The 13372-nt window shown below is 45.5% G+C and overlaps 1 protein-coding gene across 5 annotated transcripts in view; it reads right to left on the reverse strand.

Annotated features, from left to right (window-relative positions):
* Window positions 1–294: 294 nt before the first annotated feature.
* Window positions 295–13372, reverse strand: part of NCK2 (NCK adaptor protein 2) — a 107514-nt gene continuing 94436 nt past the window's right edge. For 3 of the 5 annotated variants that reach the window (XM_077482638.1, XM_077482637.1, XM_077482636.1), the window contains one exon: window positions 295–1363. In XM_077482638.1, coding sequence (XP_077338764.1) covers window positions 1169–1363 — 195 coding nt within the window. In that variant the 3' untranslated portion in view covers window positions 295–1168. The remainder of the gene's footprint in view (window positions 1364–13372) is intronic. The other 2 variants (XR_013274583.1, XR_013274582.1) reach the window with 1 other exon arrangement.

Consider the following 13372-nt stretch of genomic DNA (forward strand, 5'->3'; position numbering starts at 1 on the left):
AAGCTCCTTGAGGGCAGGGACTGATGTGAGTATAATAAATTAACAGCGCTATACCCCTACCTGTAAATAGATTAAAACTTTTTTTTTCCTCTGCCAGATTCCCTTCAACACTAAGTGGACCCTTCAATAGCACAGAGTAACCCAGCTACCTCACCAGCCAAGGAGGATGCAAACAGTAAGTACTTCTAAAGAGCTGATGTCTCTTAATATCAGATGTCTCAATAAATCTCACTTGTTTACCAAGAAATACACCTGAAAAGTGCATTTAAACACCAAAAAAAAAAAAAAAAAACATTTCAAAAACAAAAGTTTATTTGTCTGTATTAGCATAGACAGTCAGCTACACATACATTTGACTTTCAGAATTAAATACATGAATGTATAATTATAACAGGCAGGAGAGCAATAGAAAAAAATGTGGATGGCACATTTGGTTACGTTTCATGTAAAACTTTGAATTAAATAACTTGCTTATCCACTTTATTAATTCTGTAGTAATTACATACCAAATAAACTATTTACTACAATCATTTTTACCAAAGTAATTTTCGGATATACTGCTACAATACTTTACTTAGTGTACTCTGCAGCGAGGTGAGGAGGTATTGCAGTGGCAGAGTACATTACAGTGTAAAGAGTGTTTCTAGAGCCTATGCATTGTCTCAGTATACTACCTGGTAAGCAACAAGGCTACAAAATTCACAGCCACAACCGATACAGCATATCTACATTATTATTTGCTGCGGCTTCAGTGCATGTCAACTGTGCCTAATGTATTTTAATAAAGTTTTTTTTTTACATGATAAAAAATTTAGAGCATATTAACACTGTTTCAAGTTGCCTCCTACTCTTCTTGCTAGCAATAGCTAGCTATGTACTGTAAACATGTGCAGAATAGGAAACTTTAAACCAAGGCATGACAGTGAGTGCTTACAATGGTCACTTGAGTGAGGTTTTCTTTAACCTGAGGGCAAGATGACTTACAAACAGAAAAAGACAGAACAAACGCACAAATAATAAAAAGATAAAAATACTATGCAAGAGTGTTTGTGATTTAAGAAGAACCTGTATTTTTAAGACCGTTTCCTTTGTAATGATGGCTCTGTTCCATGGAAGTAATTATTTGGAACTAAGGCTTGAAGCTTGAGGGCCAGAGCCAAGTCCGATGTCACTGTAGTGCTTTAACCAGATACAACTTTTCTCCATGTTCACTAGTGAAAATGGGTGCTTTCTTGTAATGTTCCACCAGTTCATCCATGCTCTTAAATCTCCTTTGCCCAATACAATAGACACTGTCCACGAACTGTACTTTGAAGTGTTTGTTCTTCCCTGATGCCTTTAGAGAAACTGAAAAATCACTGGGCTGTAAAATAGAAAGACACATAAATTTGTATAAATAAACATTCATCAAAAACCACATTAAGAGACTGAAATCCTTCATCATAAATTGGAATTGTGGCATATTTACAAAGCTAATACAACTCTAAAAGCTACCCTTGCATAAACACGATTGTTCAGCTGAGCTCAGGTGGAGCATGCCACATCAGAAAAGCCAGAAGGCAGTCAAACCACACATGCACTCACAACCTCACTGAAAAATTGAAATTCACCTTAACCCAAGGGTTGACAAATTTGCTTGGAATTTAGGAGCCAGCTAAAAAAGTTAGGAGCCAGGTCCGTGACGGCGATCTGGACCTGTCCCTGGCCTGACATGGAGACGAGTGAGGGGAAGATAGCCCCCCCACCTGTCTCCAAGTCATTGCCCATAGCTCTTAGAGGGACATTTTATTTGTTTTATTTTTTTCAAATGACGATTTTTTTTTTTTTAATTGTGTTTTAGTGTAAATATGAGATGTGAGGTCTCTCTGACCCCAGATCTCATATATAAGAGGACCTGTCATGCTTTTTTCTATTACAAGGGATTTTTACATTCCTTGTAATAGGAATAAAAGTGACACACTTTTTTTTTTAAAACAGTGAAAAAAATTAAATAAAAATAAAAAGTTAAAATAAGAAAAAAAAAAAAATTTTTTAAATGCGCCCTGTCCTACCAAGCTTGCGTGCAGAAGCGAACGCATATATGAAAGCGGTGTTCAAACCACACGTGAGGTATCGCTGCGATCGGTAGAGTAAGAGCAATAATTTAGCCCTAGACCTCCTCTGTAACTCAAAACGTGCAACCTGTAGAATTCTTTAAACGTCGCCTATGGAGATTTTAAAGGGTAAAAGTTTGTCGCCATTCCATGAGCGGGCGCAATTTTGAAGCATGACATGTTGGGTATCAATTTCCTCAGCGTAACATTATCTTTCACAATATAAAAAAAAATTGGGCTAACTTTACTGTTGTCTTATTTTTTTTTATTAAATAAATTATTTTTCCAAAAAAAAAAGTGCGCTTGTAAGTCCGCTGTGCAAATATGGTGTGACAGACAGAGGGACAAATGGTGGTCGTTGCAATACTAAGAGCTATGGGCAATGACTTGGAGACAGGTGGGGGGCTGGGGGCCATCTTCCCTTCACTCGTCTCCATGTCAGGCCAGGGACAGGTCCAGATCGCCGTCACGGACCTGGCTCCTAACTTTTTTAGCTGGCTCCTAGATTCCAAGCAAATTTGTCAACCCCTGCTTTAGACCATTGGGACGTCCTCAAGCATTGCCAAAACGAGGGGTGGGAAAACAGCATAATACTTCATCCACCATGGCATGTGGGAGCTAGTACAAACTTTACCCACAAAAAAACTACAGTGTGTGGAAAAACCACCACCACAAAAAAAATAAAAAATAAAAATAAAAACAGGGTACTCCTCAACAGAGCAGCACTACCCTCAAACCACACCAAAAACTGCGGTAACAAAATCAACAGTGCATTAATTTAAAAGGTACTGTGTTTTTACACAAAAAAAACAGGAAAAAATTGCATATGCAATTGCAACTATACAGCTGCCTGCAAAACTTTGCGGCCAAAACAGGCATCACCCAATGCACTGACATCTACCTTGTAGAACTTTGTAAACGTGTGGTCAGACGACCAGGTCGCCGCTTTACACACTTGATCGACAGCTGCTTGATGTCGGAAGGACCAAGACGTTCCGATTGCCCTTGTGGAGTTGTCCGTGACGGGAAAGGGGGGCACCTGCCCATTCAAGGCGTAGGCTTTTACTACAATCTGTCTGATCCACCTGGAAATGGTGGCTGATGAGACCGCCATGCCTTTCTGTGGACCAGCCACCGAAACAGTGAGTCTGACTTCCAGAAGGGAGCCGTGGCAGACAAATACACCTTCAGAGCCCGAACCACATCCAGAGCACGAAGGGCTACCTCCTTAGGACACAGAAATTGTAACACAATGTCCTCAATGATGTGAAACGCCGAGACTACGTTCGGAAGGAAAGACTGTTGCGGACACAACACCACCTTATCCTTGTGGATAACCAGATAGGGCGACTTGCAGGACTAGGCCGCCAGTTCCGAAACCCTCCTGGCCGATGTAATGGCCACTAAAAAGACCACTTTCTGGGAAAGAGTCAACAGAGAAAACTCTGATATTTTCAAATAGTGGCTTCAAAAGCGCCGGAGGTACTACATGTCGCACCCCTTGACCAAAAGTTATTTATAATGTTATTATAGGGCTTATGGCGCTACCTATACCAGAATGACTAATTTATCTATAATATAATACCCAGGTTATATTTCCCAGTGCCCATGCCAGTGTATAAACAATGGAATTAGCTTATCCACACACTACGTTACCAGTCATATATATGCACTGTACTATTGTAAAGAAGATAACAACCCAAAAAAAGAAGAAAAGGAAGGGGAAGGAGGCTCAAATCAATATCTTATATGAAGACAGAATCCCTAACAAAAGGCCCCTTTAATGCTAATGCGTGCTCACTTCCCACCTACCCCCTTTATGTACACCCCTCTGTGGTGCGCCCAAAATGTATCGGACCCGAGGTGGGTAATGGGCGTAAACGAAATAAGTATTCCTTCAAATGTAAGTGGTGAAATGTGAAAAAAAAAAAAAATGAAAATAGAAGATCCCAATAAGCAAATAACTATGAATGTTTAGCGTATCCTTCTTAGAGGAAGGATCTAGGTAATGTCCACATGAACTTTCTATTGTATCTGATGTAGTACAAACTCCAGATCCTTATCTCACAGATACTATAGAATCCAACGCCATTAGAAAATATTATAAACGAATAAAGTGCCTCATGAAGTTCTGGATGCCTCAAAAAAAGGGGAGCAAAGGGGACTTTTGTGTTCACATAAATCCAGTGACATCTGTGCTCGTGTCCCCTTGGGTCCCCACTCACCAGATTCCTCTCCCCCTAGGGAGTATCTCCGCCTGTGTAAGCCCTGTATCAAATACTTCCACCTCCTTGCGGTGTAGTTGGTACCCAGATGGCGCTCCGTTTCTAATGATGATCAGCGGGCAGGTGTTTCCTGTATTCTGGTCTGCAGTCCAGGCGTACAGCATTTCCCAGTCCTATTTTCTCCACAGCTCTTCCTAGTTCCTCCTCCTCTTTGAAGGAACTACGAAGAGCTGTGGAGAAAATAGGACAGGGGAAACGCTGTATGCCGGGACTGCAGACTAGAATACAGGAAACACCTGCCCGCTGATCATCATTTGAAAAGGAGCGCCATCTGGGTACCAACTACACAGCAAGGAGGTGGAAGTATTCGATACAGGGCATACACAGGCAGAGATACTACATGCCCGTAAAAGGAACCTGATGAGTGGGGACCCAAAGGGGCACAAGCACAGAAGTCACTGGATTTATGTGAACACAAAAGTCACCTTTGCTCCCCTTTTTTGAGGCATCTGGAACTTCATGAGACATTTATTGAACTTTATATATACAGCTTTCACTGGGCACTTTTTGGGACATTACTGTTGTATATTTTAGCAAACTTTATAATCTTTGCACTTGATTATTGTGGATTGCTGTTTAGTATAGACAACCTAATACGGTTGTCTGTACGGTCTAAAATATTGTTGCAATTATTGTTTTTTCTGCACTGTAGCTTTTATATTTTTTTGCATTGGCCTAGTGTATATTTTTTCTGATGGTTTTTTGCTGCATCAAGTTTTTTTGCACGTATTGCACTTTAGCACTATTTGCACCTTGAGGACACTATTAGTTTATAATATTTTCTAATGGCGTTGGAGTCTATAGTATCTGTGAGATAAGGATCTGGAGTTTGTACTACATCAGATACAATAGAGCGTTCATGTGGACATTACCTAGATCCTTCCTGTAAGAAGGATACACTAAACACGTATAGTTATTTGTTTATTGGGATCTTCTATTTTCATTATTTTTTATTTTTCACATTTCACCACTTAGATTTAAAGGAATACTTATTTAGTTTACGCCCATTACCCACCTCGGGTACAATACATTTTGGGCGCACCACAGAGGGGTGTACATAAAAGGGGGTAGGTGGGAAGTGAGCACGCATTAGCATTAAAGGGGCCTTTTGTTATGGAATCTGTCTCCATATAAGATATTGATTTGAGCCTCCTTCCCCTTCCTTTACAATAGTACAGTGCATATATGACTGGTAACGTGGTGTGTGGATAAGCCAATTCCATTGTTTATACACTGGCACGAGCACTTGGAAATATAACCTGGGCATTATATTAGATAAATTTGTCATTCTGGTATAGGTAGCGCCATAAGCCCTATAATAACATTATAAAAAGCTAAACAGCCATAGCTCCCTAACAGGGGCTGAGGGCTTAGAGGGTGGCAGCAACCTAAAAATATTCTGCTTCCTAAGCACGGCTATTATATATTTTTTCTAATCCTTTACCAAAAGTACTCCCTATAGAGTGAGATGCCAGGGGTCACTGAAAAGGGACAGCCAAAGCTGATATTTGTCCTTTAATGGTGCTTAACACCAATTTTTGGTCCACCCCTTGCTGAAGAAAAAGCAGGATCCTGGATATAGAAAAGGAGCGCGGATGCCATCCTTTCTCCTCACACATGGAGATGCAGGCCTTCCAGGTACGAAGATATATCTTCCGAGAAGATGATTTCCATGCTCTCAACATAGTTGGGATTACCGGGTCTGACAGACCCTGATTCCTCAACACCTGTCTGTCAATAACCATGCCGTTAAAGCCAGCGATGGTAAAGCAGAATGGAGAATCTGACCTTGAGACAGAAGGTCCTCTCGTAACGGCAGTCGCCAGGGAGCGTCTGCCACCAGGCGCACTAGGTCTGCGTATCAAGGACGCCGAGGCCAATCTGGGGCAATCGGTATTACTGGGATCACCTCGGCTTCCACTCTGCGAAACAGACGTGGTAACAGTTTCAGTGGAGGAAAGGCGTAGATCAGCTGGTAATCCCAGGGAGCCAACAGCGCGTCTGCCCGCGGATCTCTTGTCCTGGACACGAATCTCGGCACCTTCCGATTGAGACGGAAGGCCAGAATATCCACGTCTGGTGTGCCCCACCACAGGTACAGTAGCCTGAACACCTCCGGATGCAACGCCCATTCTCCTGGGTCCAGCATCCGACGACAGATAGTCTGCCTGCCAGTTCTATACACCCGGGATGTAAATGACCGACAGGGCCGTTATATGTCGATCTGCCCACCGAAGTATGTGAGCGACCTCCCGTGTGGCGGCCAAGCTTCTTGTTCCTCCTTGGTGATTGACGTATATGCCACAGCAGTGGCGTTGTCTAACTGGATCCTGATCGGACGCCCTTGCAGTCTCATTGACCATGTGGGGAGGCATAGCCGGATCGCTCTCAGTTCGAGCAGATTGATCAGCAACTTGGATTCCTCCGTCGACCAGAGGCCCTGAGTCGACTGAACTCCCATCACTCCATCCAAGCCGGATAGGCTGGAGTCCGCTGCGACCACCGTCCATTTCAGAGGTAGGAACAACTTCCCGGACTGAAGCGCCGGAGACCTCAGCCACCAGATCAGGGAACCCCTGACTAACTGACTCACCTGGATCTGTTGCTCCAGGGACAACGGAGATCTGTCCCACTTTGTGAAGATCTCCTTCTGCAGGACTCTGGTGTGGAACTGGCATATGGTACTGCCTCGGAGGCCACCATGAGTCCCAGGACTCGAATTCAGAAGCGCAGCGACAACCACTTGCTGTTCATCAGCAGTTTTACCGTGGCTCTGAGAGTCTGCAGCTTGTCTGAAGGGAGAAACACTCCCACTTCCCTGGAGTCCAGCACCAAGCCTAGGTACTCCAAACGCTGAGTCAGTACTATCACCGACTTTTTTAGGTTCAACAGGAACCCAAATTCTTGCAGGGTCTGCATGGTGATCGCCACATCCTCTTCTAATTCTGAGGCAGAAGAAGCTCTCAGGAGGAGATCATCTAGGTAACCCACGATCGCGATCCCGCGTTGCCGTAGCAACACCAACACAGGAGCCAATACATTGGTAAAGACTCGGGGGGGCTGATACCAAACCAAAAGGGAGAGCCACAAACTGGTAGTGGGCTTCCCTGATTGCAATCGCAGAAACTTTTGATGCCAGAGGCATATGGGTATGTGCAGGTATGCATCCTGGATGTCTAAGGACACCAGGGAGACCCCTTGATGGAGTGCAGCGACTACTGAGCTAACTGATTCCATTCTGAACCTCTTCACTTTCACAAAGTGATGGAGGGCTTTTAGATCCAAGATTGGAAGTACCCTTTTCCTTCTTGGGAACTACAAACAGGTTTGAGTAGAACCCCTGGAAACGTTCCGATTCCGGAACAGGTAGAATCACCCTGTGATTCAGTAGGTCCCCTACTACCCCCAAGAGGGCCTCCTGGCGAGCCGGGAGAACAGGTATGCTGGAGGGGAAGAATCTGTTTTGCGGGCAAGAGAGGAAATCTATCTTGTAGCCGTAGGAAATCAGATCGCAGACTCATTGGTCGGACAGACAAGAGGACCACCGGGCTGCAAACTCCCCAAGGCGACCCCCCACCCGGGTCATGGGTGGGGGCAAACCTTCATGCGGTAGCACTTTTGTTCACAGGCTTGTTAGGCTTGCGGTTCCAGGGACGTTTCTGCCCTTCCGTGGTCGTCCTGTTGGGCTGAGGACGTTTACCCGAAGCTCTGGGTGGACGAAAAAGCCGGTTGTGAGCGGAAAAAAGAGGGCCCTTGCCTACGGCGGGGCTCCTTAGCCTTCCTGGCCTGTGGGAGTAGAGTAGAGTACTCTTACCACCTGTGGCATTCTTAATAATGTCATCCAAAGAGGCTCCGAAGAGCTGGTTGCCAAGGGAGGGAAGATCCGTCAGGGCTTTTTTGGATGCCTGGTCAGCAGACCAGCATTTCAACCATATCAGGCGCCTCAGCTCCACTGCTGACACTGAAGCCCAGGATAACAGGGGGAGGGTATCCAGGGCCACATCACAACGTACTTAAGGCCATACACTAGTTGGTCTGCTAGTTCCACGCAGACAGGAGAAGCCTGCTGTTCTTCCAATTCACGGTGAAACAGTTTTGCCCACTCAGTGTCTGCGACACAGGTGAGGATGCCAGTACTAGTTGCATGGTTGACCCCACAACCATAAACAGGGAACGAGCCACTGCCTCGTTCTTCCGGTCATTGGGATGCTTAAATGCAAGAGTCCCCTCTACCGGGATCCTGGTTACCTTGTTTAACCTAGATACTGGGGGGTCCACGACCAGAGGAGCCGACCACTTTTTGAGAAGGGGCAAAGCACCGCCATGTGTTTGGGGACCGAAAGGTCAGTTGCGGTCGACCCTATTCCTTGTAAATGAACTTGTCAAAATAAGTCAGTCAGATACGAGAACACCTTAGGTGAATGGCTGGCTTACGGGACCCAAAAAGGGACCGCTACATCAGCAGAGGGATCTGCTGGCTCCTGAATCTTCAGGGTATCATGCACAGCTGTGATAAGTGCTCCAACAAGCAATTTGTCACGCACTGTCCGGACGTTCCTGGTCAGCGCCATCTGAAACGACAGAGCAGAGGCCACAAGCCTCAGCAGGGCCAGCGTCTGTGGTCAGAGCTCTACCCAGAGGACGGACAGGGACGGGGGGGCAGGGGCCGCTTTTTAGCACCTTTGCGCCCACGCACCGTCTCCATCTTGGCAATGAATGAATTGAGAACCGCTGACAAGGCGCCCAAGGGCACTGCATTCCGCAGGCGAACCGGTTGCAATTCCCTGGACTTCGGGGGAAGAAACACCAGTTTCTGAAACCATGCTGACCCTAACCTGTGTCTGCCATTCGAAGGGAACTTAGGACAGTGACAGTCCCACCCTCCTTACTGCTGCTGGCTGAGGGGCTGTTTCCCGCAGGACTCACCACCTTGAAGGGTTCTACGCTATCCAGCAAGTAGTGCCTGTGGTCTCTGTTGGCTGCCAGGTGCAGAGGGATCCGCTCTGTATCAGTGGAAGCAGCTGCTAATGGTGCTGAAACTGCTCTGTAAAGTGCTCAGGCTCAAAGTAAATGGCCGCCCAGCGTCCAGTATAAGGACATAAAATACCGGGAAAATAGCCGCCAGAGCACAGGGACACAGGTTGCCGCTAGAGATCGCTGAAAAACTTGTTCTTCTTAGACTTCTATAAGATGGCCGCTGGCGTCCAGTATAAGGACAAATCACAGGGAAAATGGCTGCCGAAGCACAGGAGAGCATGCTTTCCCTTGCCCACACCTAAGATGGCCACTGATGCTGAAACCATTAGGGACAGAGCTGGCAGTGATCAGGGCTGCAACGGACACAGGCACCTCCAGGGACATGAGAAATAGGACTCAGGACACAGCCAGCCAGCGCAGCCCCCTCACAGGTGAGAGCCCATGTACAGACACACATACACGCACACCGCTCAGCCGCCACATGCAGCATCCCCCACAGGGAGGGGGGGGGAAGATAGGGAGAGCTGTACTTACCAGTCTTGAAGAGCTGAGAGACCTTCCATTACAGACTCACTCTCTGATCAGTACAGGGTGGCTGCTGGCCGCGGCACACTGACGCAGACATCAGTAGCCCGGTCTTATGTGCGCCCTGGAGCATAAAAGCTCACCGACCCCCTCTGGAGCGGAGTTTTCGTCGTGGCCTACCCAGCACGGAGCTCTGGTCTGCACACGCTCGATGGCCAGGCTGGGGAGACTACAAGGATAAGGGTATCCAGCCTGTCACCCAGTCGGCTGTTGATAGCAGATCACATGATCTATCATCTTGTTTAAAAAGCCAAGCTTCTGCAGAAAAGACGGACCGATGGGCCCGTCAGGGTTCCTAGGTCCTTCTCCACTAAGCAAAATAAAACTGAGGCTGCAGTAGCAGGCTGAGGGGTTGTTACCTAAGGGACCACCCCTTGGGTGGAACTAGAAAGTTCTAGTTTTATTATCACGTTAACATGTAATGCCTAGTCTTCTCCTGAAGGTGGCATAACAACCCAATGGCCTAAAGAGAATAAGCTGTGTCAGTTGGTGAATATAAGAGAAAATAGGTTTACTTTTGAAACACTGTTGGTTGGTATTTTTGTTTATAGCACAAAAAACTAAAAAAAATAAGACAGAGGTGATCAAATACCACCAAAAGAAGGCTCTGTTTTGGGGGGGGGGGGGGGCGTCAATTGGCCGTATAGCAGAAAGAAAAAAAAAAAAAAAAAAAAAAAGAGCCTGGTTGGGAAGAGGGATAAATCTTCCAGAGCAGAAGTGGTTAAAGCGAACCGGTCATGCTCACTAGAGCATATAAAACTAATAGTGCTGGTAAAGTGAGGTAGCTGGTTCTTTCCCTGGCAGGGATAGTGCATGATTATATACACACACACACATACATACACATATATATATATATATATATATATACACATACATACATATATATACATACATATACATATACACACACACACACACACACACACGCACACACACACACACGCACACACACACGCACAGTATGCTTTTTATAGGACCTTGATTATCCTGAAAAATATATGGATTAAGACATGCCTGCTCAGTAAGACATGCCTGCTCAGTACCAAGCTTCCCCCTGACATTCAACAGTTCAATTCCAAAAGGGACTGGAAATTACTCTCAACTTGGGACAGGCTTTGTATACAGCCTCGGCATAGGATCCAGGGCCCTCATTAGACACAAATAAAATAATATGAAGACAAACATATGTACATTTCCAGACATTTTAGATTTGTTGGCGATTATTACAGGCTTACTAAAAGGCCACACATACAGTCTAGATGTAAAGCGTGAATGGCCCTTTTTTGCAGCTTTTGTGAATTCTAAGTGCTGCGTACATGTAGCTCATGGAAATCTATTAGTATGCAGCAACTGCACAGATACAACAGAGTCCAAACGTTGCAGACATTGGAGTGTGGTTGAGAGGCCCTAAACTCAGTCCGCATTCTGGTCAGCTCACCCGCACACCTGTCAAATTAGGACAAGCAGCTGTGTCTGGGCATCTACCAAGCCCTAATAGACTTCCATGGGCTGCCTGCATGCAGCACCTGAATTTACAGTTGCTGCAAACAACCTGTTCACACTACAATGCGAATCATTGGCTGTGTGAATGAGACCTAAATTATGCAACCATATCATTTTATATGATTGTTTACAGAACAGTAAAATACTAGCTCTTTTATAATATCAAACATTATGTAAATATCGTAGTATGTGCGCAAGTCAAGAGTTATTTTGCATCCATCTAGACTAGAAATAAACATATAGTAGGTAAAATGTGGACTTAAAGGATAGGTTCACCTTTGGAACAGGCCACGTCCTTATTTAGGATGTAACATGGTCCAGCTGGTGCCTCGCTTACCCCCTCACCCTTTCCACTGTGACAGCAAGCAGGGTATTCTCTTCCTGCACCTACTGTCACATTTTGAAAATGGTGCAGCTGTGTGGGGCTCTGCCCACAGAGACATTTATTCACAGGGAACTGGGAATGAATAAACTACAAGTCCCATCTTTCTCTATCGTGGTAGTTGGCTTGTAGTTCTCAATGAACAGTGAGGATGCTGAAGTTCATTCACTCTTCCTCCAGCTTTGGAACTGAACACCTGTACAGAGTTACAGGAACAAACCTGGAGGGAGTGTGTGCAGGAGCCTGGCACTGCGCTCACAATCTACTAATTTTTTCATCGATAAAGTCAAAACCATCAGGGATACAATTTGTCAGAAGAAAACATCCAACCTCAGCCAGCAAATACATAAAGAGGATGTCTGCACCAACATACCGCAACCGCCAAAATTTTCACTATCCCCAATTACCGTAGACACCGCAAAAAACATCATTAATAAACTGTGTGACAGTACCTCACCTATTGACATCATCCCCACAAAACTACTGAAAGAATGCTCCGACATCGTGGCTCCAACCATAACCCACCTCATAAACCGATCATTCCATGAAGGGATTGTTCCCAGCATCCTCAAACCTCTACTCAAGAAACCAAACCTGGACCCTCAGGATCCAAACAACCGTAGGCCGATTACAAGCCTCAACACCATTTCTAAGATCATAGAGAAAGCTGTAGTACATCAGCTACAACTTCACCTGGATACTCACAAACTCCTGGACCCGCTGCAATCAGGCTTCCGCCCGGGTCATGGAACAGAAACAGCTCTCCTCAAGATTTGGGATGACGCCCTCGAAGCAGCAGATGACGGAGAGCCGTGTCTCCTCGTACTGCTAGACCTAAGTGCAGCGTTTGATACAGTAGATCACAATACTCTACTCGTCCGCCTCACAGAAGTAGCCGGAGTCCAAGACATAGATCTCCAATGGTTCGCGTCCTTCCTAGGAAAATCGGTCACAGACAGTGAAACTAGGAAAATTCCTCTCCGAAACTCGGGCAGTCACCTGCGGAGTCCCTCAAGGCTCTCCGTTGTCACCCGTTCTCTTCAACATTTACATTCGCCCACTCCTTCAAATCATGAGATGCTCAGATCTCTGCTTCCACTCTTACGCTGACGACACGCAACTTTATTTCCGGATCAATGGAAAAAAAGATCACCAACAACAACTTGAAAACTGCCTCAAATCAATAGAGGACTGGATGACCACCAACTCCCTCCAGCTGAACCAATCAAAGACAGAGCTTCTTATCTTACACCCAAATCATAAGCCCGCAACCAAAACCTCCTGGTCTCCACCAACCGTCTTTGGGCAGACTATCTCCCCAAAGACCAAAGCGAAGAGTCTCTGGGTTATTTTAGACGCACAAATGTCAATGGATGCGCAAATAGGATCTGTAGTCAGTCGATCTCACCATCTGCTGCGCATGCTTCGCAGACTCATTCCTTTTATCCCAAAGAATGACAAAGCAGTGGTAGTTGGAACAATCATTAATTCACGACTGGACTACGCAAACTCGCTTTACATAGGATTACCACAATATCAACTTG

The sequence above is a fragment of the Lithobates pipiens genome, unplaced genomic scaffold (genome assembly GCF_037356315.1).
Source record: "Lithobates pipiens isolate NorthernLeopardFrog02 unplaced genomic scaffold, aLitPip1_a1.2 Scaffold_16, whole genome shotgun sequence".
NCBI classification, from domain to species: Eukaryota; Metazoa; Chordata; class Amphibia; order Anura; family Ranidae; genus Lithobates; species Lithobates pipiens.